Source organism: Myiozetetes cayanensis, unplaced genomic scaffold (assembly GCF_022539395.1).
Source record: "Myiozetetes cayanensis isolate MyiCay16 unplaced genomic scaffold, myiCay2020 scf10, whole genome shotgun sequence".
Classification (NCBI taxonomy): domain Eukaryota; kingdom Metazoa; phylum Chordata; class Aves; order Passeriformes; family Tyrannidae; genus Myiozetetes; species Myiozetetes cayanensis.
In genome coordinates, this window is record NW_026086605.1 from 18,528,431 (window position 1) to 18,551,599 (window position 23,169).

Sequence of the window (23,169 nt, forward strand, 5' to 3'; positions counted from 1 at the left end):
CCTGAATTAGCTGCTATCCTCCAGTATCTCCCTGGGAACTTCTCTGTATTGAGGATCTCTGGGAAATGGTTCATTTTATTCAGTTGCAGAAATAAAGATACAGAAATACAACCTCAGCCATCTTGTTGGTGACTGAAGTTTCATGCTGCAACCTGAAATTAAAGGGTGAAGAAAGAGTAGATGTAATGTGAGATGAAACTTTTGCAAGGGATTATTAGTTATGGAAACCAAGAATAATCACCTCAACATGCTTGTTGTTATCCCAGAGGAAAGAGCATTTGACCAGAAATGTCCGGTGTGAGTGAAAGGACAAGAGAAACAAGTGCGTGACCAGCTCAATCTTTTCTTGCTCGTAACTGTGGAAAAAAGTTGGGCTCAGTGGATGAGCAGAGCTTAAATTTGCTATGTATAATATCATCTTTTCTTTACTCTTTTGGTGGCTTTTCCCTTTTCACCAATGTTTGTGTCCCTTACAGGGTTTGATACTACTGCAAGGCAATCAGGTGAATGAGCTGCCACCTAATCCTGATGAACCAGGAAAACATCTCTTTGAAATTACTCCAGGTATGGCAGCATTTCTTAGTGCTTTCAACATAACATCACTTTATTCCCATCAATTTTCATTAATGATAATTGAATTGTACTGGTCATTTCACTCCTAAGTGTTCTGATACAGTCGCCAGATAATCTGGTGAGGCTGGGAAATGGGATTTGACAGATTACATGGTGTTCTTTGTTTGGTATAAAAGTGCTGCTGTGGTACCTCATTTTCATTTCATGGTAGTTGAGATGCATAATGCTCCTTGATTTTTTTTCTTTATTTGGAGGGGGCTCCTTGCTTGCAGTGCTGTGTGGTCTCCCAAGCTGATTTATTTTTCTGGTTGTTTAGGGAGAAACTGACACAGAACACACCACAGAATTTATGGAAAAGGGGCATGCAGTATCTGAATTTAATTTCTTTCATGTATACTAGCTCTCATGTATACTAGTTTCAGAGGTTGGGAGAAGAAAAAAGTTTCAAAACCTTTCTCTTTTGGATGAAAAGTTTTAAGAGAATAGGTGACCTGCCAGGGAAGAGAGGTTGAAATTTTATTTGATAGAAAGTATAATGATCTGTTCAGAGTAGTATTAATGTAAAACTTTTGTAATTGTTTTAGTTCCCATATAAATACTTCCTTGGAACAGGGTTGGTACATCCAGTGTATGTTTAAAGTTAAGTTCTCTGCTGTAAGATAGGAGTTTCACTTTATTCAACTCTGATTGTATTTGGGAGAGGGCCATCCCTGTGCATAGATTTGAATGCACTTTTGGAGATAGTTTCAGGTGGCAGAATCTACAGAGAAAACAAACAACCTGTTGCACCACTAGCAATTTTAGGGCAGAGAAGTGAGAAAGATGAACTACCTTCATCCTTCCACAACTGTCTACCAATACCTGAAGACTGAGTTCCTGGAAACAAGAAGGGAGGCAAGTGCGACTGTGTTAAAAATTATGTGTGTGCACTGACTCAGTCATGACTCCATGGCCAGCTTCTCCTGCATGGACTACCTGTCCATGCTGCTTGGCGTTGTCTGGTCACCCACAGTGGGCGTGGTGTCAATAGGGTAGATAAAAGTAATTACATTAGACTGTCTCTCTTTTTAATAGAAGGAACAACACAGGGAACACTTGTCCCTATATTAGAATGCCACTGCTGTGAAGGCAGATGTGTTTTACTCATGTCCTTGGGGTTGCTTTTCTAGTGCCCAATTAGGCTGGTTTAAAATGCCTGCATTGCACACCCCTCTTCATACAGTATCAGGCAGAGCAAGAAGAACAAGCAGTGCCGTAAGGCTTTCAATTACATCAGCAGACACCATTACGCAATGATGTAGTCACAGAATTCCATTCGACACACAGGAAGCTATTTGGGAGAAGAGACTTTCTTTTTTTCTTCCTCCTAATCACTGCATGCTTTCTGTTAATGCCTTTTTTTTTTTCTTACACTGTACCATGTCCTCATAGGCAGCCCTCCACAAACAGCAGGGCATTGGGCTCACAGTGTTGCTTGCATGGAGGATCTCCAAGGAATTGGCATTCATTGTCTGCCTGAATGTGACACATCTGCACTGTTTTTCAAAGATTGTGCACTGTACTGCTGTAGAAGGACTGTGGACCTACAGTGTGAAAGCACTTGGGTTGCTGTGATTGTGAATGATCCCATGTGTTGTGGCAGTGATCTGAAATAATTAATTGAGCCACAGACTGGCTTACTTGAGTTTCCTGCAGGTTTGAATTTCCTCTGGTTCTAGATGGGAATATAGTCATTCTGCATGTCTTGCTCGACCTGTCAGGCTGTATTACTGTAGGCTGGAAAAGGATTGTCCTAAACTGCAGGTAGCTGTTGCCTCAGTGGACTTGGTAAAGCAGTGCCATGTGGCTGCTTCACAGGGGCTATCCAGGAGGGTGGAAAAAAGTTACACTGTTCAGCATAGTTGTGAATCCCAGGACATTTGTGTTCAGCTTGTGGTTTTGACATTGCCCTTTTATGTGTTCCCTGGAAAAATAATTCAATCGTAGTGCACCACTGACTTGTCTGCAAAATGAAGATGTTTTCCCTAACTTGTGGAGCTAAATCCATTCATTTTTGTGGCAAACCTAGTTGCTACATGGATAGCAAGTACTGAAAAATGCTATAAATAACCAGTCAATACAGAATGTGATTGGCACAGACGTCACTGGAAAATGTGGCCTGAAGAGTTCCCTGGTTTGTTCACAGTACATTTATTCTCTGCTGGTTTTGGCATAAATGCCCTTTCTTTTTTGCACGTGTTCTGAAATGACCGTGTTCTGCATGGTTGCCAGCCTGCAGAACACCCACGTAGTGAACAGCTCTCAAATGGATGCCAGATAGGAAGGGGGGTGCAAATGATCTTGCAGGACCCTAATCTTTATTTTCCATCATTTCCCATCTTCCTGTGTTGGACATATGGCCCTGATCTGCCTAACTGCTCTTCAGTTCTCCCACTGTAAGCTATGACTCTATGGTTTCTATAGGGAAGGTGAGAATTTTTAAGTTGTCTTAACTAAGCTGGGGATTTTGTGAACACAAGTACACTTGATACCTGTAAATATAGATATGGGATTTTACTGTGTTAGTAAGCATCAGAGCTTTAACTAACAAAATTAAGAATGGAGTGCAGCATTGATGAAACATTCCTATAGCCGATACCAGCCTATCTTGCAAACAGGAGAGAGAAATGTCCGAAGATTTCTGAAGTCTGTGGTACCAGTTACCTCCAAAAATTTATTTTGTGATCCATGTTTAAGGGTCTCAGCATCTTTGTTGTGGAAGTGTTGGTGGGATCTTCCCACCTTTCTTCTGCTGCAGGCTGTGTAAAGCTTGACTGTGGGAGCTGTTCCCTCAGAGTACAAGGACTAGAGTAACAGCATGTCCTGTGCTGTAACAGAGCATGTATTGATTTTCTGCTGAGTAACAAGAACTAATGATGGGCATTGTGTATTATTCATGTTTCATCAAGTTCATTTTTAAGCTGTGTAGAGCAGCTGGGAGAAGGGTTAACTAGGGACATGAGACTGCAGAACAGTTCTACAGTCAAACCAGTGTTAGATCTGGTGACAGGACTTCCTGAAATACGTTCTCTATCCTTTTTTGGGGGGAAACTATCTCAATTTCTGGACCCTTTTTAACCCACGCATGCTTTCCTCTGACATAGCTAGAAGTTCAAAGTGGAATGGCAGAGTAAACTGTGCCTCAAGTTGCTCTCATACTCCCAATGCAAATTAGCAAGTGGGGAGATGTTTTTATAAAATTATCAGGATAGTATGAGGTCAGGTGCAAAGTTTTAACCATTTGAGGTAATTGTCCCACAACAGCTGGTATTTATGGATAGAAATGACCAACTGTATGCTGCCTGGGAGAGGAGTCTTAAATCTGGCAACAGAAAGAGCAGCTGACAGATTACTAGGGCAACAAAACAATCTAGTGTTAGCCTGGGGTTACAGTGCAATTCAGAATGGTGTAATGCAAAGTGTAAGAAGCCACAGGGATTAATCTCTGAAAATGTCTGAAGGAATATTGATGACTTAAGTGCTCCTGCAGTCTCACCTTTTAGGAAACTGAAGTTTTTAATTAATGTCCTATGGCAAATGGTCTGCCTAGTTTTATTCCCTAGTCTTTGCAGCACTATGATGTGCTCAAGTTTCTCTGTAGTCAGAGATAATTCCCTGATCTAGTAAGGTTTTCAGAGTCAAGGAAGGAAGTGGTAAAAAGGTTCAGAAGTTAGGAGGTGAAAAGTGTTGTCTTTTGATAGGTATAGCAAGGGTTGCTACCAACTGGTTGGAGAATAGATTTTCTTTGTAGAAACTTGGTGACTTTTGAGGACTTTTATTTTACTTCAGAATGGATTTGATCAACAGTAAGAAAAGGAAGATAGAAACATGAACAAGAAATTTTGTATGGATTACCTGGTACCTCTTAGGCTAACATGCTAATCTTTGGTGCAGGAAACCCAAGCTTGTTTCACTGGATTTGTGAACTGTGTAGTGGTCAAGTGCTCTCGGTGACTACTGTTTTCGTGTGGGGGTTGTTTTGGTTGGTTGTTTGGTTGGGTTTTTTTTTTTTTGGGGGGGGGGAATATTTTTTTGTTTCATTTTTACTGTGAAATCATTCTTTAGTAATGCTCTTGTCCAAAGAAAATGTACCCTTTTCTATCTCAAGAAATTGGTATGTTATGGTTGAAAGCAACCTGAGAAATTCCTGACCAAAACTCATGGTACATATCTTGGTGTCTTCTTGTCACTGATGACAGCGAGTTCATGTTTCTTGCCATAGTACTTTTTGCCAAGGGGAATAATGACAGCTCTTAGCTGAGACTTTCTGTGAGAATAAGAGTGCAGTTTTGTAATAAGTCTAATTTTATTTACACTGGAAGCTGCTGCTGGAGGGTTTGATCTTGCTTTCTTCCTTTCCTCTTGGATTTTTCCAAATATCAAATCATATCTCTCACTTCAGCTCTTATGACTCTAAAAAGTTTTTAGATCAGCTGGACTTCAGATCGATCCAACTAAGCCTGAGGAAAAAATGGTTGCTTTTTGTGTTCCAGTTGAGTTATACCACAGACCCTCTTTTTAGGGAGGCAGTTCAGTCGTCTTCATAATTGTTATCTTGGTCTTTTTTGCAGACTCAGAGCAAGAATGATTGCCTATACTTGATTCACAGGTAGAAGGTTACTTTCAAAACTTCACAAGTCAGATTTCTATGGCATGCTCTTCAGTTAATGCCATTTATAAAGATAACAATATAAAGACTGAGCTCAATATAGGCAACTTGCCCTACAAAAAGGATTTGCATTTAGTACAGACTCTTTTAAAGATGGACCAGTGGTTGCATTATGCCATAAGTTAGGCTGGGGCAAAGTAAAATGCCTCATCCAGGAACTTTCTGCAGGGTTAATGTAGAAGCTACTTCACTGCCTAGGTTGTGCTAAATAACAAGAAGGAAATCAAGAAAGGCAGAATCAGAAGACAGGAGTCCTAACTCTTACAGGGATAGTAATTGTTGTCTCTTTGTTCTATGGAGGTCTGTTAGTGTTGACAGTGTCTTACAGAGAAGCCGGAGTGGCAGTTTGTTTGTCTTGTGCCAGTAGGTTGAATGATGCCTACAAAGGAGTCTGCTCTGTGGTACACTTCTGTCTCAGGTGATTGACACCAATTAAGTTATTTTTGTTGCCTTTTTATCTCAGTTCCTGTTGAGACAGTCTGTAATTAAAATACCTGGAGGGGAAATTAGAAACTCATACATTAAAAATCATTCCGTGTTCTCTATTATTCAGTGCAAATTGTAATTCTAACTAACAGCAGGAAACTGACTTTGCTGCTGGTAATTAAGTTTTCTCCTGAAGTCTACAGCTGAACACTGACTGTGCATATCTGAATATGTGATGATGTTGATATTTGAGAGTTATATTTAGTTATATTTAGATTTCTGTAATTTGGCACTCAGGATATTGACTAGGGAAGTGGCAGCAAAGTAAAGTAGTTCTGGGTCCTACTAGAAAGATGAGGACAATGTAGTTGCAGCAGTGCACTCTGGAACCACTTAGCAAGTGAGAGCTGCGGATGCTACAGTGTTCATGGCATTGCATTGACCTGGACAAGATCATTGATGGCATTGGTTTTGCAGTGGAAGGCCTTGTCTAGTCTGTGTTTAGTACTTGTAGATGTCTGGAGTGCAGCTGAGGGCATGCAAAAAAATCTATATGTCACCAAAAGAGATAACTTCTTCAATTTTTCAGTTGAAAAGGAGATATATTTTTCAATTTATTAAGGAGGAAGAACCATTGAATGTCTTTTCTAAACTGTCTTTCTGCAGGTGTGTCCAGAATGATAAAATTGCATGCCTTCTTCACAGTCACAGTCTGTAAAAAGTTGTTCATTGTTGCATTATAGCTTGGGTTAAAGACCTTTAAGGTAATAATGTCTTAGCACTAAGATAGTGATGAGTCTATTTGCTTGTCTTTTGCCAGCTGCAGAGTCTCTTTTCATGTTCAAATGCAGTTTGAGTCTCCTTGAAAGTGTATCCTGCACTTCTCTGCCTGAAAGTTGTTGGTGCTTTCCTTTCTATATGTTCTGCTTGTTCTGTCTCGCCTGAGCACTAGATGGTGCTGCTTCTTTCCAGCTTCTTGCTTGGACACTTGCTGCCGGTTATGGCATGTCTTGAATCACTGGAGTGTGAGTTGATCCTCTCAGAGGAAAATAGCTACTCTTTTTCATTCATTCGTGTCTCCTCAGAAGAAACCAGTAAGCAAGAGTTCCCTGAAATTCTTATTGCCCAGCCTCTAAAGGCAATACTAAACTCAGTAATGACTATGTGGGAAAGCCTCTTGAACCTAGATCTCCGTTATTTCAGGTTAACATACTGACCTGGGGGTTACTGGTTATTTAGTGGCATCTATCTGACTGTTCTCCCCTTCCCCCATTCTGAACTCGATACATATTTTGAAAAATAAGTTTATCTTCAGACTTTTCCCATTTTAAAGAATTGGTGTTTGCCAAAAGATACTAATTGTTTTCCTCAGGGCTATTCCTTTCCTAATTATACTGAAACTATTTTATCCAACTGAAAAAACAGCTTTTGTGGCTTGTCCAGAATTTGATAACTTCATTTAGCATCAGCAGAAGTATCAACAATATTTCTAGGCTTGCTTTACAAATGGATTCCTGTTGAACAACTGTTATTTGAATAAGTTAGTGGAGGCCCTCATGCAGATCCTGGACACTAACAACTGAAGTCTTCTGCAAGCAAGGCATCTCTTACTGATTTCCTGCTCTGTACTTTCCCTGTACCATGTCACTGAATTCTTCTGAAAAGAGAACATGAAAAAAAGGACTGAACTCTGCTCTCAATTCATATAACATTACTGATTTCAGCAGTGTTGTGTTCAGTCCAATGGTGTATCCCTGCAGCTTGACCAATACACTTCTGCCTACTTATGTTGATGACTCACTGCAGGTGAAGGTCTTCGGACTTCACCCAGACTTTAGTACAGAAAGGTTATTAGGCTCCCTCACAGCCCTTTTCCCCTGAGGGCTATGAGACTCTGTGATAGTTAAGGATGTTTTGGCTTACCTTACCTTATCAACTTAAAACATCTTGAAGGGCATCAGGAGGCACCTGCAGTCTGTAAATTGCTTTTTACTTTGTTTTTTTTTTCCTTAATGTATGCAATGCCCAAGGCTTATGTTTGCATTTGGCAAGCAATGATCCTGCTTTGTGAAATAAACAAGATGCTGCCTTTGTTTTATTGTGTTTGATCTACTCCAAGTTATACTGTCTACATCCCTCAGTGCTCTAAGGCCCTGGGCAGTTGAAAGCAGAACTGGAAATGGGCTGTGACAGCATACATATGTTCTGCTGTCCTGGAATTTGTGTTCCAGGAGAAGTTCTGCATCTGATCCCTGTTCAGTAGCATCTAGCTGTCTTCAATGCTTGTGCTGACTTTCAACAAGAATGATGGTTTTTACAGCCTCTATTTCAATAGCATAAGTCCTGCTGGGAAAGGAGCATGAGGCTTAAGAAGTTTCATGAATAGGGCTTTCTGCTAGTGCAGATCATTAAAACATAACCTCTGACCATTCTTGAGCAGTTTTCCTTAACCCATTGTATTCCTGAAAGACAAACACATCATAGCATTTTGTGTAGGCTGCCCTTTGGGTACAGAAACGTGGCTTTGTAGCATGATGGCATGTTGCTACTGGAATCTACAAGGCACCATTTGATCCCCTCAGGTTGTCTTTTTAGTGCAAATTAGATAAGATTTTGAATACTTCCTGCTGAGACCTTCCAGAGTGAGCTCTGCTATTGAATATTCTGCCTTGAGGATAATATGTTAAGTCCTAAGGCATGTGTATTTAGTAGAGGGTTTTTTAAAGTATTTTGGTGCAAGAACAACTTTGTTCCATAAAGATATGCTTATAAAACTGTCAACACAGATCAGTTATGTAATGCCATCTCTATATTTCTTACTAGTTTGTCAAAAATCAAATTTTCAGTGCCATCTTGCAGCTTGTGTGCTCTGGAGCTGCTGTTATAGGTTAAGCTTTTTTCAGCATCAGAAGCAGCTGTGTTCCTCTTTGTATTAACAGTGGATGAATTCTTCACAAGATTTATGCAATATCTGGGGTCCCTGAGGCTAATAAAGTAGTCTCACAGGCTAGCATGATGAAGTAAAAATAAGGCACATGATAGAAGGCAATGTGCTAGTTCACAGCACACACTGAATTCTAGTAGATATGAAATAAGTATTAGAAGTCAACCTTAGCATAAAGAAAACAAAACATCAAGCTAAAGTAAGTTTACTGCTTAGCTGCCTGCCCCACAAATGTTTTACCAGCTTAATAATCTTATTGAGGTGAGTTGACCTTCTAAGTCTTGTGGGATCGGGCCCTTTATTTGAAGTTCATATTCTTTACCTTGCATGTCCCTACAATACCTACAGACCAAGTGACCTGCCTAGTGGATGAGATTGTCTACCTGGACTTCAGTAAAGCCTTTGATACTGTCTCCCACACTCTTCTCCAGGAAAAGCTGGCAGCCCATGGCTTGGACAGTGCCTTCTTTGGTGGGTTAAAAACTGGCTGGATGGCTGGGCCCAGAGAGTGCTGGGGAATGATGCTACGTGCAGCTGGTGGCCAGTCACTAGTTGGGTTCCCCAGGGCTCAGTTTTGGGGCCAGTCCTGTTTATATCATTATCAGTGATCTGGAGAAGGGGATCAAGTGCACCCTCAGTATGTTTGCAGATGACAGGCACTAATTTGGGTGGCAGTGTTGATCAGCTGGAGGGTAGGAAGGTTCTGCAGAAGATGTGGACAGACTGGACTGATGGGCTGACGCCAACAGGATGAGATTCCACAAGGCCAAGTTCCAAGTCCTGTTCTTGGGTCACAACAATCCCATGAAGCACTAGAGGCTGCGGGAAGAGTGGTTGCAAAGCTGCTCCAGCACCTAGGAGAAAATATAATTGGGAAACTATCTGGGCTGTCTATAATTAGTGCACTAATGCCACTTGGAAGTGGCAGCTGGCCCACTGTCAAACACCTGTGAGGCAAAATCCCCTCTGTGTTTGTTATGGCTTTAGGGATAATTAGTGTGCTATCAGTGAGAACCAGCTTGCACTGGGCTTTCTGAACTTCATAGAGAGGAGGAGGGAATATGACGAAGATGTATTGCCTATGACATAACTTAAGACTTACACTTTGTTAAATAAATCATCATGCTGTAAAGTAACAAGAACCTACACTGTAAAAGCTTTCTTTAGTCCGCTATTTTGAGTATATCTGAAGTACTGATTAGGTGTGAGAGTGGGGTGTTGAAGTAATTTATATGCTTCTTTTTAATGATTTTCAGATTATCCTGGGCACATGCCTCTACTTAGCCTTACCCTTGGTTAGGGTCCTATCTGCTTGGTTGCTTGCAAAATATTTGCCTGACTGTGAAGTTGCTTATAAAATTCTCCTGTGTTACACAGGAACTTGACTAGGTCATCTCACAGATCCTTCTTGGTCTTGAAATTTTTGAATAAAATTTAAAAGATACAAGTTACCATGGGGAAAACAAATTCATGTGACACCTTAATTGTTAGAAATTCAGGCCCTGAAGAACTAGTGCATCATCAAAAATGGTATAACATGAAACAAGCAGAACAGTTTAGTTTCCCTGGTGTAGCCAAGACAAATATTGACACTAATCACATTAAAGAATGAACCACATGCAATTTTATTGCTTCAGTTTTTCTTCAGAATATTACTCCACAGAAATTAATTTTGTGTTTGAAAATTAATCAATAATAAGATTACTGTCTTTCTCCATCAATTACTGCTGTTCCAAGAAATTTGTTAATTAAGGGATGGAGGTGGAATCTTTGGCATGTCCAGATATGATATTCTTTTGTAATACAAACTCTTTTGACAGGTAGAATCATTTAGATACTTGGATACTGGATTTCCTGGATTTACATGCATTTCACAACACTGGGAGTAATTCCTCCTTCCTGATAGCTTTATGCTTTGTAGAGAAGTTACTTCCACTGAACTTGAGTAACTTGACCATAACCCGTTGATGTGGTTAAACCTTTTTGGCTTAAAGAGAGGTACTGTGACAGTTTTGATAGAGACCCAGTTACTAACCAGCATGTCTGTGTTTTACTTTTCTGTTGTTGATGAGGTTTGGGGTTTTTGGTTTGGTTGTTTTTTGTTTTGTTTGTTTTCTACTGGGAATAATTTTAACTCCCTATGCTAATTATCCAGGTATAAATTCACTATAGGGAATGTATGAATGCTGAGTACACTTATGGGAGTGTAGCTAATCTGTGTTGGATTTAATAGCATTACAACATCTTTATTCTCCGAAGTTTATTATAAGCTTCACAGCATCTCTACAGTACCCACCACAGGGGCTCTACTCAAGGTACTGTTGTCTAAAGGTAGTGAGACAGCTGGGATCAGGACTATGATTTGTTTAGTGTAACACATTCTGATGAGTTTAATCTTCCCAATTTTCTTCAAGCACTCTAATTGAAATGAATGATTCCTTCCATTAGGAGGCCACAGTTCAGGTCATTCATAATTATAGAGCTTTTTCTTTTAACAGACTCTGTGTTTACTTGCTCCAAGTTTGTGTCTTCTGTGTCTGTTCTAGTAGGTGCTCAGGCCAGTGCATGCACATTCTTTCAAAGTTTGTCTTTGAATCTCAACCAGACACCATTGCTCATCTGAGTGAAGTCCACTTAAAAAGATGTTGATATCCATGTTTCCATGTGGTATCAAAGATGGTATGTGTAATCTTGTACTTATGAAGCATTGTTATTAGTTCTGGGCTTTGCTTTTAATCACCAACTGTCAGGCAGTCATGAAAACCTGGGGGAAGGGGCAGGAGGAGTTTGAGATAACAAAGAAGAGAGCTGGGAAGTCAAAAGTATACAGTGTTAAAAGGGAGGGTCTGTAAGGCAATTAGGAAAGACTGTTATACCCAACCATATATTATTTGCATTGAAGGATAACTGTACAAAATGTGGTGCTTCCCTGGATTTGGGGTTATGGATTTTAATACAAGGATTTATCAGTACACTGGCAGCTGCTCACTTGGGAGATTAAGAACCTTGTCTACATTAGGAATGCTGTCCCAGTATAATTACATCAAAAGAAAGCATGTACTGACATATTAGTGTAATGAGGAGAAAGATTACTTTTACTAAGACAAATAGAAGTGTCTACAAATATCAGTATGATCTGAGCATCCTTCTGCTCCACAGAGGTTATTAAGACTCTGCTTTTACAGCATGTGGTCTGTATATGAATCAGAGAGTCAAAATTATGCCTTTGGAGTTTGGGGGGGGGGTGCAGGGAGAGTTTGTCAGCAGAAGATGTTTTCCAGACTAAGTTTCCTGTGGTCTATCTGTGGTCCATTTTGAGTAGATAGGCCATGGTTCAGCAACTTATTTCTGTCCCTATGTCCTTATAGGTCTTGGACATGGTATCATAAGTGTCATGTGTTGCTGATACTGCAGAACATGGAAACGAATTATCATACTTTTTGTTAGCTCTGTGACCCAAACACATCACAGCAGAGAATAGAGAGGAGCCCCTGGTGGTCTAGTGGTAAGGGCGCGGCGCTATCACCGCCGAGACCCGGGTTCGATTCCAGGTCAGGGCCACTCCCGGGCAGGTGGGGCTCGTTAGCCCTTAAAGGCAACCCACCTACGTCCTAAGGACCTCGCTGCCACCGTCCAAGCTCGCTTGGCCCCAGCAGATGAACCTTAGGATTAAAGGGTGGGCTCAGTTCCGCGCACACTGTGTCTCACCTAAAAAATCCAATGCGCAGGCTGGAAGGTGGAAAGACCTTCCCAGGATCTTCGCTCGCGAAGACTGGCCATTATAGAGAATAGAGAAAGTTAATACAAATGGAAATATTGCACTTATGATCATGCTTGGTAAGAGAAATTTTAAACAACTTAGCCTTTGTTCTGAAGCTGGTGGAGATCTGTGGAAAACGTCATAATTATGGCTATGGATGCGTAGGGTGACTGTCTTAGAGGAATACATAAGGATTGGGGAGGACCAGTGAGAAGGAATTCAGTGTGCTCCCTTAGTAGTGCTTTGAGGTTGCTGTTGTTTCCTCTTGGAAAGAAACTTTGCCTTCAGTTGTAATGCCATCATCATCATAGGATCTTTGATAAAAATATGATTAAGTTACCCTTTAAGAAATTATTTCCTTAACCACCTCCAGCAAAGCATCCCAGGCTTTATGAGTCCAGATACTTTCTATCAAGGTCAGACTTTCTTACCATTAGCTTAAAATTCTGCAAGAGCTGTGTGTCTCTGTGAGCCAAAGCAGATCCTCCCTTTTCTTCTAGAGGCAAGGGTTCTCTGCAGTTAGTAAGTGCAAAAGCTAACATATGTTAATAGTGGGCTGTCTATTTGTGTACACTGGGATCTGTTAGGAAAAGGTTCTTTTTGCAGCAGTTTAAAGTGCTGTGAGCTTTTTGCATACAACAGATGGTCCATCAGAATTCATGGGATTCCTTTTTCTCTTCATAAGTGCTTTAGGCTGCAGAGTCATTAATTGAAAGGAAGGAACAAAGAAAGTGGACACCTAGGTGCCTCTTAAAATATGGCCAGAGCTATGGAAAAAATGTCAACATGCCAGTGCAAATTATTGTCATAGGAGTGTCAGGTGTCGTGACTGAACTTCTCTTGGAATTACAGTGATTGGAGGGAGAAGAGGAGGTAATCACAGAATGACAGAATATCTGGAGTTCAATCCAACTCTTTTGGTGAATGGCCCATACAGCCTTGGCATTATTATTAGCATCATGCTCTAACCAACTAAGCTAATGGACTTAGTCAATTCAGAAGAACTTTTTATAAACTCAGTATCTTTTTACTCCTTCTAATAAAGAGTTTCTAATCCAGGACATAGTCACACATTTTGGTTTGTTATTCCTGACAGGTGACTTTTAATCCTTTTTTTTTTTTTTTAATTCCCCCTCCTTTTTTCAGCATTTTCTTACCAGAACTGTGCCCTATTATGAACTAGCCTAGTCTAGCTAACAGGAATGCATCCTTACATCACTTGGGAAAAGGCACTGTGTGAGTACAAAATGTGTACTTCATGCTGTACTCACCTCTCATACAGTCTGATGATGTATCTACATCCAACTCACATTTTCTGTGCCAGTGTACTGTGAAGAACAGATGAACTATAAATTTTCCCTTTAAATCATGAAGGTCTGATTCTTTTCTCAGCAGGTTATTTTTAATAGTTTTAGCAGCCCAGAGAACTGGAGTTTTCAAAACCATTTCCTTTGCAGTTTATATTAAATGTACTAGAAGTGTGTATTTGGAGGGTTGAGATTTTGGAGGCAGGGGATGGTGGAGACTGGGGCTCGAAAGGGGAGGTTGGCTTATGTGTTTTCTGCTTTCACAGGAAAAGAAGCCTTAGGGGAGGTAGCATATCACTTTATTAATAAACAGTAGTCTAGAAAACTCACTTTCTAGTTTTATGCTCTTGTAAGAGATGCAATAGATCTTTAAGGGAGTTTTGTAAGGTACTCTTCTACCTGTTTCAAAATAATCTTTTTTCTTCTGAGTTCAATGCCTGTTAGGAATTCTGTAGAGAGTCATAGAGGTGTTCCCACTGTAGCCTGGCAAGCCACTTCTACTTGAGCTTCACCATGCATTTTAGAAATCATGGGAATAATCCGTGTTGAATATAACTTCTCATAAAAAGTAAATTTTTCATTTTATTTTTCATTTCAGGAAGGCTCTAACTTGTGAACAGGAAGTCTGCCTTGATTTGTAGATTTTTTGATTGATATGGGGAAACTCATGGTATAAAAAGTTTTGAAGATCAGACCAAACAAGCTTTTATTAGCCAAACTTGAAAATTTTAACACATTCTGCTGAATTTTGAGCATGTGTACTAGCATAAATTTTGAGCTTTTCACAAGTGCCTCTGTTTCATATTGGCTGGCTCAGATCCATTCTCTATGTAGCCCTGTTCACCTGTTTGATTGTAACTATTCAAAGTGGTTCAACATTTGTGTTCTTCAGACCTGTTTGTGCCTTTCAGGGAGGAGGGGATGTTGAGAAAAAATCCCCTAAACTTTATAATCCTGTCCTTGTGCCTAAAAAGCTTTGAAAATGAAGATTTTCCCAGCTCTAGAGATGCAAGTCTGACACATTTGGGACTCACAAAAAACATTTATCTTCTCATAAGATAATGTTAATAAATACCATCAGCCACCAGTGATCTGTCACATCTGGAGTTGAACTAGAATAATATATTCCTCTGCCATCCTGTATTTTTTTAAATTTAGTTGGTTGGGTTTTTTTCCCCTCAGAATATAAGTGGTTGGCTTAACTAAAACTGAAGTCTTTACCTCTGGTTTCCAGATCCTTAGCTTGGTTCAGAAATAGGGAAGTTCAGTATTCACACAGCAGGGTTTAGCAGCCAGCTCTTCTTTTCAGTGGCACCCAATACACTATTTTATTTCTTAAGAAACGGGAGGGGATGCAAACTTTAAATCAAGAATTTCAGATGGTGAATCTGAGAGCCATGGATGGAGAAAAAAAATGTGCCAAGTATATCAGATATTCAGAAAATCTTAGAACAGTCTGCACCAGTTCATTTTACAGGGACTTGTTGAGGACTTAGTGTTTTTGAAAGATAAGCCTAATGGTTTAGTACTTGAAATCCAGATTTAGATATTGAATCCTGGGCTCCTGATTTTGTAAACCCTAGTCTAAAGTTGGTGTGTGCAGTTTAAGGATAAAACAGTCATAGTTAACCATGGATCTTAAAGGTCAAATTGTTAAGAATTACTGAAATCCCTCCTGCTATACAGACTGAGTTATGTATATTAACAGAAATGAGCCTCAAGAATCTTACTGCAGAGTAAGTGGGGTTTGTTGCTGGAAAAGTGCAAGCATATCCACCTTTCTTATTGCAGGAATAGGCTGGTACTTACTTGAAGTTTTTTGTATGTAAATATAAATACATTTTATATAATATTAAAAGCTATATATAAATCTCAGTTTTGTTTGACCCAGACAGGTTTGGCTATCTCTGATATTATCTTGTGTTGAGTCTTTAAACCCCTCAGGTTATGTATCAGACCTGTACCTCTATCAAACAATCAACATGTTAGGGTCTAGGACGAGAGGATGAGAGTCCCTAGGGTTGCTTTTCTATTTGGCCAAAAGATTTTGGTGTCAGTTCTGCACTCTTACCTTCATTAGCTGACTGTTGAGATGACCTGCCTGTACCTGACAGCATTCGAAAGAGAAACTAAGTGTGCTTTAGCAATTGAAGAATCTTCAATTTCCCATGGGATGACAGGACTCCTCCATCTCACAAACTAGTTATCTCAAAACGCCACTTTTTTTAATCTTGATTGTGCCCTCTCCCTCCTCCACCTCCCCCTCCACCCCCCACAAAAAAACAAACAAAAAAAAAAGGTGTCTGGTTTGTATGGTTATACTCTGCTAGCTGATCCCCTGCTACTTCTGTCTGGCAGGATTTGGGCTGGCAGCGTGTTTGACAACAGACACATATTGACTTAAGTTTTAGGAAACTTTGTCCTCTAAAGCTAAAATGACAAATGATCTGCAAAGTGCACTGAAGGTAAGCAAAGCACAAATGTCCTAGTTTATATTATTTATATGGATTTTTGAGATTAGTAAAAAAGTTTTATGAGAGATAGTAGTTAGTATTTTACTTAAGTAGAGATTACACCTCTAACTTAATCACATTTTCACTCCCACTTCTTTGGTTGAATTTTCAATTAACAACTCTTAAGCTCTGATATTTCTCCTGCCTCCCTTCTCCACCCCTGGCCAGGGTTTTGTGTTTTCTGGGTGTATTCTTTTCACACTCGAGACTGACACAAGCATATATCAATAAGTCACCGATGCAGTGAAAATTTTTTCTAAATGAATAATTTTTACATTTTTTTTTAATGAACCACTTTTGAAGAACTGCTTTGTTTTGGATGAAACTTGCATTTTGCTGTGAAATTGAAAGCCTGGATAGTTCATTTATATGCAAGTTTTGGATGGCTTTCTGAAAGCTGTCAATATTACCTTGTTTTATTGCTGAACTTCATTGTAATTAGTATTGCCATCCAGAGCAAAAGTGAGGGAAGAGTTAAGTGTTCTTTAACCCCATTTTATACAGTGATACTCTTGGGTAATATCCTTATCATGTGGACATAGTGTAGCATCAGAGGATCTGCTTCCTCTTGCAATGAATGCACCTGAAGATTGTTCTTTTAAATACATGATGATGGTTATTGCAGTAAATAAATCTTAACTGTTTTCATCTGAGACCTTTTAATTCCTTCAGGTAATGTCACATCATCAAAAAGGAAGACACATTTTTTTTTGTCAGTTTTTCAAATACTTTTTGAAAATAAGGCGAGTTTAGAATTGTAATGTTTCAGTAATAGGAATGCAAAAATTCTTGATATGCTTTATTGAAGCTGTCAGCTTGTCTAAAACATGCATTTGTGTTTAACACCCATCAGCCTCTGCCTGTCTGTCCATGTGAGGTGATATACATAGTAGTTCTAAAGCTACTTAAATACTCAAATTTCAGCAACTTCTAGGTCATCTGGGGATTTCTCTGAGATAGAATATTTAGTAAGTTCCCCCATGGAGCAGGCTTGGCTGCCAGGCTGGAACAGCTGGAGAGCAGAGTGCTATCTCCATACATTTTATCTACCACTGATCTGGCAGTGCCATTAGTAAACACTTTGGGTATTCTGAACTTGAAAAACTTAACCCTGCTGGGGGCTGCAGGGAGTTTGTTTTAAAATGAGATGCAGGAGTGTTGCCAGGAGAGTGTCCAGCCCCTCAAGCAGGTGGTTTGCATGCCTCTTCTCTGAGATCAGATCACCCTCTAGCCAAGAAGAAAGAGTATCTGCTGCTTTACAAGGGGAAGGTAGTGCTTTGCACAAGAGGTGGATTTCCAAGCAGCTGTCAGCTATTGGCATTGTCTGACAAGTTTAGAGGCTCAACAAAATAATTGAGTTGAGTTCTCACACATCTTTCCAAGATGAACAAGTTGGTACCAGCAAAGCCAGAATAATGTATTTCAACTCTCCTGCAAGAATATCTTGAGCTTCCTCTAACATGTTTCATGATGATGGGAAAGTTTTCCTGCCATTCCATCTTCCATCCTGGGTGGGATTGGGTTTTGTTATAGTTTTTTTGTGCTAACTAATGCTCATGATCTGGGATTGCTCAAGTGTGCAGTTAACAGCAGAATACTTTGGAGGAGGACCTCTCTGAAGAACATTATAATAGGGGTTTTTTTTGTTTGTTTTTTTGATGATGGGAGACCTGGTAGATGTCAGTCCTGTAGGTTATTCAGTTTCTCTCCTGGAAGTCCTTTCTGAAGAACTGGTTTAATCTTGAAACTGGGATATGTATTGGGAGCAGGAGCTGCAGATTGTCATCAGGTCTTGGGTTCAGGCTGGTTTCTGGTATTTTAATTGTATTTGAAAGATGTAGCTCCTTGTTACTTTGCTCACTCCTCAAAGTCATATTTGTGTAGCTTTCTCCCCTCCTACCCACACTGTAATTTTTTGCATTGCACACTGTAAAGAACAGTGTTCATCCTGGAGAAGACTTTATCATTCACTCTCTCGCTTGTGATATCTAACTTGATCCAAGCTTTGCAAAGGCATCTGGTTTGCCTGTGAGTTGGTGGATAAAACAAGCTGTGCAACTACACTGCAGTGCTTGGGGCGTTGCTGCGCCTGGGCAGTGGGTCTTCAATAAACAGAGTCCCTGCTGGGTTAAGTGAAGTGCTATGGGGTCTAGAAAACAAGCACTATATGATTAGAGAACCAGCGAACATCTGTTCTAGGGATGTTGTTCTTTCTTTATCCCAACACAAAACTCTTATCTTGTCTTAGTAGCTGGTGATTTAGTTAAGTTAATGCAATTAAAAGTAAGTGTTTAAACAAGCCTTATGAATATTGCTAGAGTAGTGCTGACCTTTGCAAGAATGCAAGGTCCCTGTAACTCTCAGTATCTCACATGGAGAAGTGTTTACTCTTGAGAGGGAGTGTGGAGGGGGGGATGTGATATGACTGTCCTGTGCTGACATAATTTTGCAAGAGGTGAAATGGGCTTTCTAGTATCTTTCTATGCACGCTGAAGGTTTACGTTTGGTGTCTGTTGCCCTCTGGCCATCTGAGAGCAAGCATCTGCCACTCGCATAAAGCAGACTCCGGTGGCTCTCACCCCTTCAAAAGGGCGACTGTAATTAATAAGCCGGTGCAGTTTAACGGGCAGGGAGCAGTGAAGCGCTGAGTTCTGCCTCGAGGCCGGCTGGAAATACGGGCGACAAAGGCGGGGGGAGCTCCAGGGCACCAACCTGCCCCTGCGTAGCCTGTCAGGAGCCCGGGCCCGGCTGCCCGCCCCGCTGCCAGGGATGCTGGAGGCGGCCCCGCCTGGCAGGGAGTGGGCTGGCTGGGGCTGCGAGGGACGCTGTCACCTGCCATGGGGCTATGTTCCTGCAAAGGCTGCCGTGAGGAGCCCAGAGGTAACTAACTGCCCCCTCGGAGGTGACAGGGAAACTCTCCTTGCCCGTGTGTCCCGGCGGGGGTGGCGCAGCCCCGGGGGAGCCAGCGCGGCTCGGGGACCGCCGGGCGCGGTGCCGGGATCCGCTGCCTTCTGCGGGAACGGGACAGTGGGGAGTGGGAAATGGGGCTGTGTGCCCCCTCTGTGCAGCATTCATTTCCTCGTCCTTCGGGAGGTGCGCTCACTTACTTTGTGGTTCATTTAAAAAAAAAAAAGTAAGAAAGAATCGTCAACAAACTAAACGAAATTATCTCGGTGTGATCTTATGCCTTAAACACAGTTTCTTGTTTTTTCTTTTTCTTCACTAACAAGTGAAATCGGGAGGATGGGGGGGTTGGGGGTTTGGGGTGGTTGTGTTTTTTGTTGGTTTTTTTTTTTTTTTTCCTTTTCAGAAGGGCTGTCAATGTGGCAATAGCATTAGCTGACAGTCTTTCCTAATCTATTCTTATGTCCTGATGGACTTGCATACTTTCTGAAGAGTCGAGCTCCCCGCTGTCTGGAAGAAGCTGCTTTAGGAAGCAGAGGGGCAGTGTCTACAATCCACTTAAAGCTACTGTATTTCTGCTGTCTTTAAGGATTTTTGGTTACTTCCAAGGTGGCTCCTGGGTGGGTTTACATGTTGGGACCAGCCTCTGGCATCCTGTCTGCTTTGGGGAAAGTTTGTCGTTTGGATTCAGGAACTCTAAGAATAGGTAATATGTGAGCCTATAGAGAAGTGTCACTACTCAGTAGAAAGCAGTCTCCTTATAACAATGGTGTTCAAAAACATGCTCGGAGTTAGTAAAATGAACTCTTACTGGTTTTAAATTTTTGACAGCTGAAAATAATTCTCTTTTAGTTATCAAAATCCTCTGGAGTTGTATTCTTGAGAAAATAGGGAAAAAAATTACTTGTAGCACAAAACTTTGGAAAAAGCACCCTTATAGTCACTACACTAAAAGTATGATTCCAAAAATGGTAGCTATTTAGCACTCTGGTTTTGAGACAAAAGGAAAAATAAATACTTAAGGAGAAATTTGGTGAGTATGTGGATGCATCACAGCTGTGTCAGGGTAAAGTTTATAAATACACGTAAGCTTCACAAAGTTAAAGAATGCAGTATAAAAATAAAGCTAAAGGGAAAGTGTGCTGATACCAAGTAATATCAATCACAGTTATATTAGAAACAAAGATAAACACTGAAATAAATTTTCCCTGTGAGGAGTGGAGAAGGCCAGGTAAAGGTATATCTAGTATTTCATAGAATCATAGAATTAACTGGGTTGGAAGGAACCTCTGAGATCATCAAGTCCAACCCTTGATCCAACCTCACTGTGCTTACTAGCTCATGGCACTCAGTGCCACATCCAACCTCACCTTAAAAGCCTCCAGGGACGGTGAATCCACCACCTCTCTGGGCAGCCCATTCCAATGCTTAATCACTCTCTCTGTAAAGAACTTCTTTCTAATATCCGACCTAAACCTCCCCTGGCAGAGCTTAAGCCCACACGCTCTTGCCCTAAGTTGTTATTAGGTTGACTATGCCCAGACTGTCTGTGTGAATGGATCTGAATTTCCTTCTAAAGACTGGATAAGGAAAAAAACTTTAGGCAAAATACCCCTGAATTTTGGGATGGGAATAATATGGGATTTTTCATTTGCTTCTGTTTTTAATCTGTTGAGGAAGGGGAGGCTTAGACTGGGTATTATCAAAACACATTTGTCCTAGTTCCTGGCATAAATCCAGTCACCTCATTCACTTGAGTGAAATTGTATTTATCTTCTTCGGGGAGAGCTTCTACAAACAATGAGTATTTCAGCTAGCATATTGCATTCAGGCATGAAAGAACACTGTATGTTTGTGTCAGCTTTGCACATTGGGTAAACCTGCAGATGGTGGTGAAGCCACACCATTCTCTGAGACCTGGTATGGTTGAGATGGATATTTGTGTTAAGCTGTACTTTGCCTGTGAAGCCCTACTGAGTATGTAATAACTAATTAACTTTTTGAGGTCTTCTTTAAGGGTAGCCTATTAAAGGTCCTGACATGGTTTTTTGGTCTTATTTGGAAAATATATTCTTAAGTCAGTCCTGTGTAACAGAATAAATCTATCTCCTGGTTGACTCTCTTAACTTGTGTAGAAGGCTGAAGCTTGTTTCACAAGGGTTGTGTGGCTCTATCTGCATAAAACTTAATAAGGCTCCAATTTAATATGACTTTGCTGTTGGTATTAATAATGATCAGTGAGGTAAAAAGTCTGTGTCCTGTCTTGCTGGTCAGTCACTGTGAGGGAAGACCTGAAGTGCCTAGCTGTTATTTGTATTCTTAATTGGGACCAAATTTGGCTTTGTATGATGCTGCTGAAATTCATTTGTTCCTTGGTGCTTGGCATGGGTCCCTTTAAAGCACTAAGCTTATTTTCAAGTGCTTTTCAGATTCCTCTAAGTTTCTAAGATATGTAGAGAAGCCACTAACTTGGATTGCCCATGCTGCTTTGCTTTTTTGGCGTTAAGGAATGGTTTAGGCTACTGCTGCACTGGCCTTTTGACCATGAGCTTCAACTAGTCCTGCTCTGCCGTGAGAATACTTTCGGCATATGTGGGAGGAGGGGTGTGGCCGGGAACCGTGATACTGATAACAATATGTTTTGTGTTACTGCATTTACCTATCACCTTTTTCTCTTGATTGCCTTTTAGCACATCAGGAAAAGATAGGGCTAACTGATGAGTAGATTTGGATTTCTTAGAAGTTGCAGGCTGAAGTGTCTCCCTGAATGCAGCTGTTTATCTGCAGATAGAGAGACAAACTTAATAAGGGAGTGGGAGTTTAGGAATATTTGCATTTGTTTAAGGAGTGTTTTTATCCTTTCCTACTCATCTCCATCTGTCCTTTTAGTAGAATTACCCTACTGGCTAGTACGTAACAGATTCCTGGGCAGGAATACTGAATTGTCCCTTTACCCTGTCTTTAGGTTCAGTCAATTGCTATGTGTTGAAATCACAGTGTGGGAGAATGACATGATTGCTTGTAGGAATTCGAAGGTAACTAGAAATAAAGTCCTCCTACCTCACCCTCTAGTAATGTTTGCTCCTACTAGCCTGGACCAGACTGGAACCTGAAGCTGGTGGGAGAGTGTTTTCCATGTGCTGTGGTTGATTATTTACACTTTGCTGAGCTTGCTTGTTTCCATGTGATTGTATGTATTTCTTGGCGTTTTTTACAATTACAGTTGTTCCCAATCAGATGATCCAAACAAATCTTGCACTCTAGTGTTACAAAGATTTGTGGTGACTTTCCAAGGATGCAATGTAATCAAGATTGTGAGTTCTTTCTTTATTTAATCTGTTCATCTATTGGGCCTGCTCAATTTAGCTCTCCTAGGGAGACCCCCATGGTGTTCATTATGGTAAAAAGTTTCAAACTGATGCAAGGATGAAGAACGAACTCTCATTGTCAACCAAGCAGTAATTGACCTTTCAGTCTTGTCTGATGCCAGCTGCCAAGGTGTGTGTTCTGTTACAATTTTGTGCTTCAGAAGGTGCAATGTGTCTAGGGCTTGTAAGACTGGGAACACTGGGAAAATGCAGCTAACCTAAAATAACAAAAGGATTTTAATGATGCTTGTGCTTTGTGTAAAAAGAATAGTAAAGGAAGTCTTGAAAAAGATGGTTTTATCTGTTGGATGACCTTAATGCCTTCCACTGCAGAAGCAAAAATGGTCAGGATTTAGGAGAAGACCATACTTTAGAAGTCTGTAATTCTTAATACAGATAAAATGTGTTTAGTATTTACCAGTCTGTCATATTCAAGTGCTTTGGTAATGTGCTCTTAGGGTTCATGATACTATCTCAGAGTCAAGGAACTAATTTTCCTGGTCTTGTGTTTTGTGGGTTTTTTTTTTGTTTGTTTGGTTGGTTGGTTTGTTTTTGGGGGGGATGGTGTTTTGGTTTGGTTTGGTTTTTTGAGGGTTTTTTGTTTGTTTTTGTTTGGATGGTTTTGTTGGGTTTTTTCTTGTTTGTTTTCTGTTTGTTTGCTTTTAA

The 23,169-nt window shown here is 40.5% G+C and overlaps 1 protein-coding gene across 2 annotated transcripts in view; it reads left to right on the plus strand.

The window, feature by feature from the left end:
- The window catches only part of ARHGAP22 (Rho GTPase activating protein 22), a 150,800-nt gene that overhangs the window by 28,220 nt on the left and 99,411 nt on the right, over positions 1 to 23,169 (plus strand). For both annotated transcript variants that reach the window (XM_050305597.1, XM_050305598.1), the window contains exon 3: positions 477 to 564. In XM_050305597.1, coding sequence (XP_050161554.1) covers positions 477 to 564 — 88 coding nt within the window. The remainder of the gene's footprint in view (positions 1 to 476; positions 565 to 23,169) is intronic.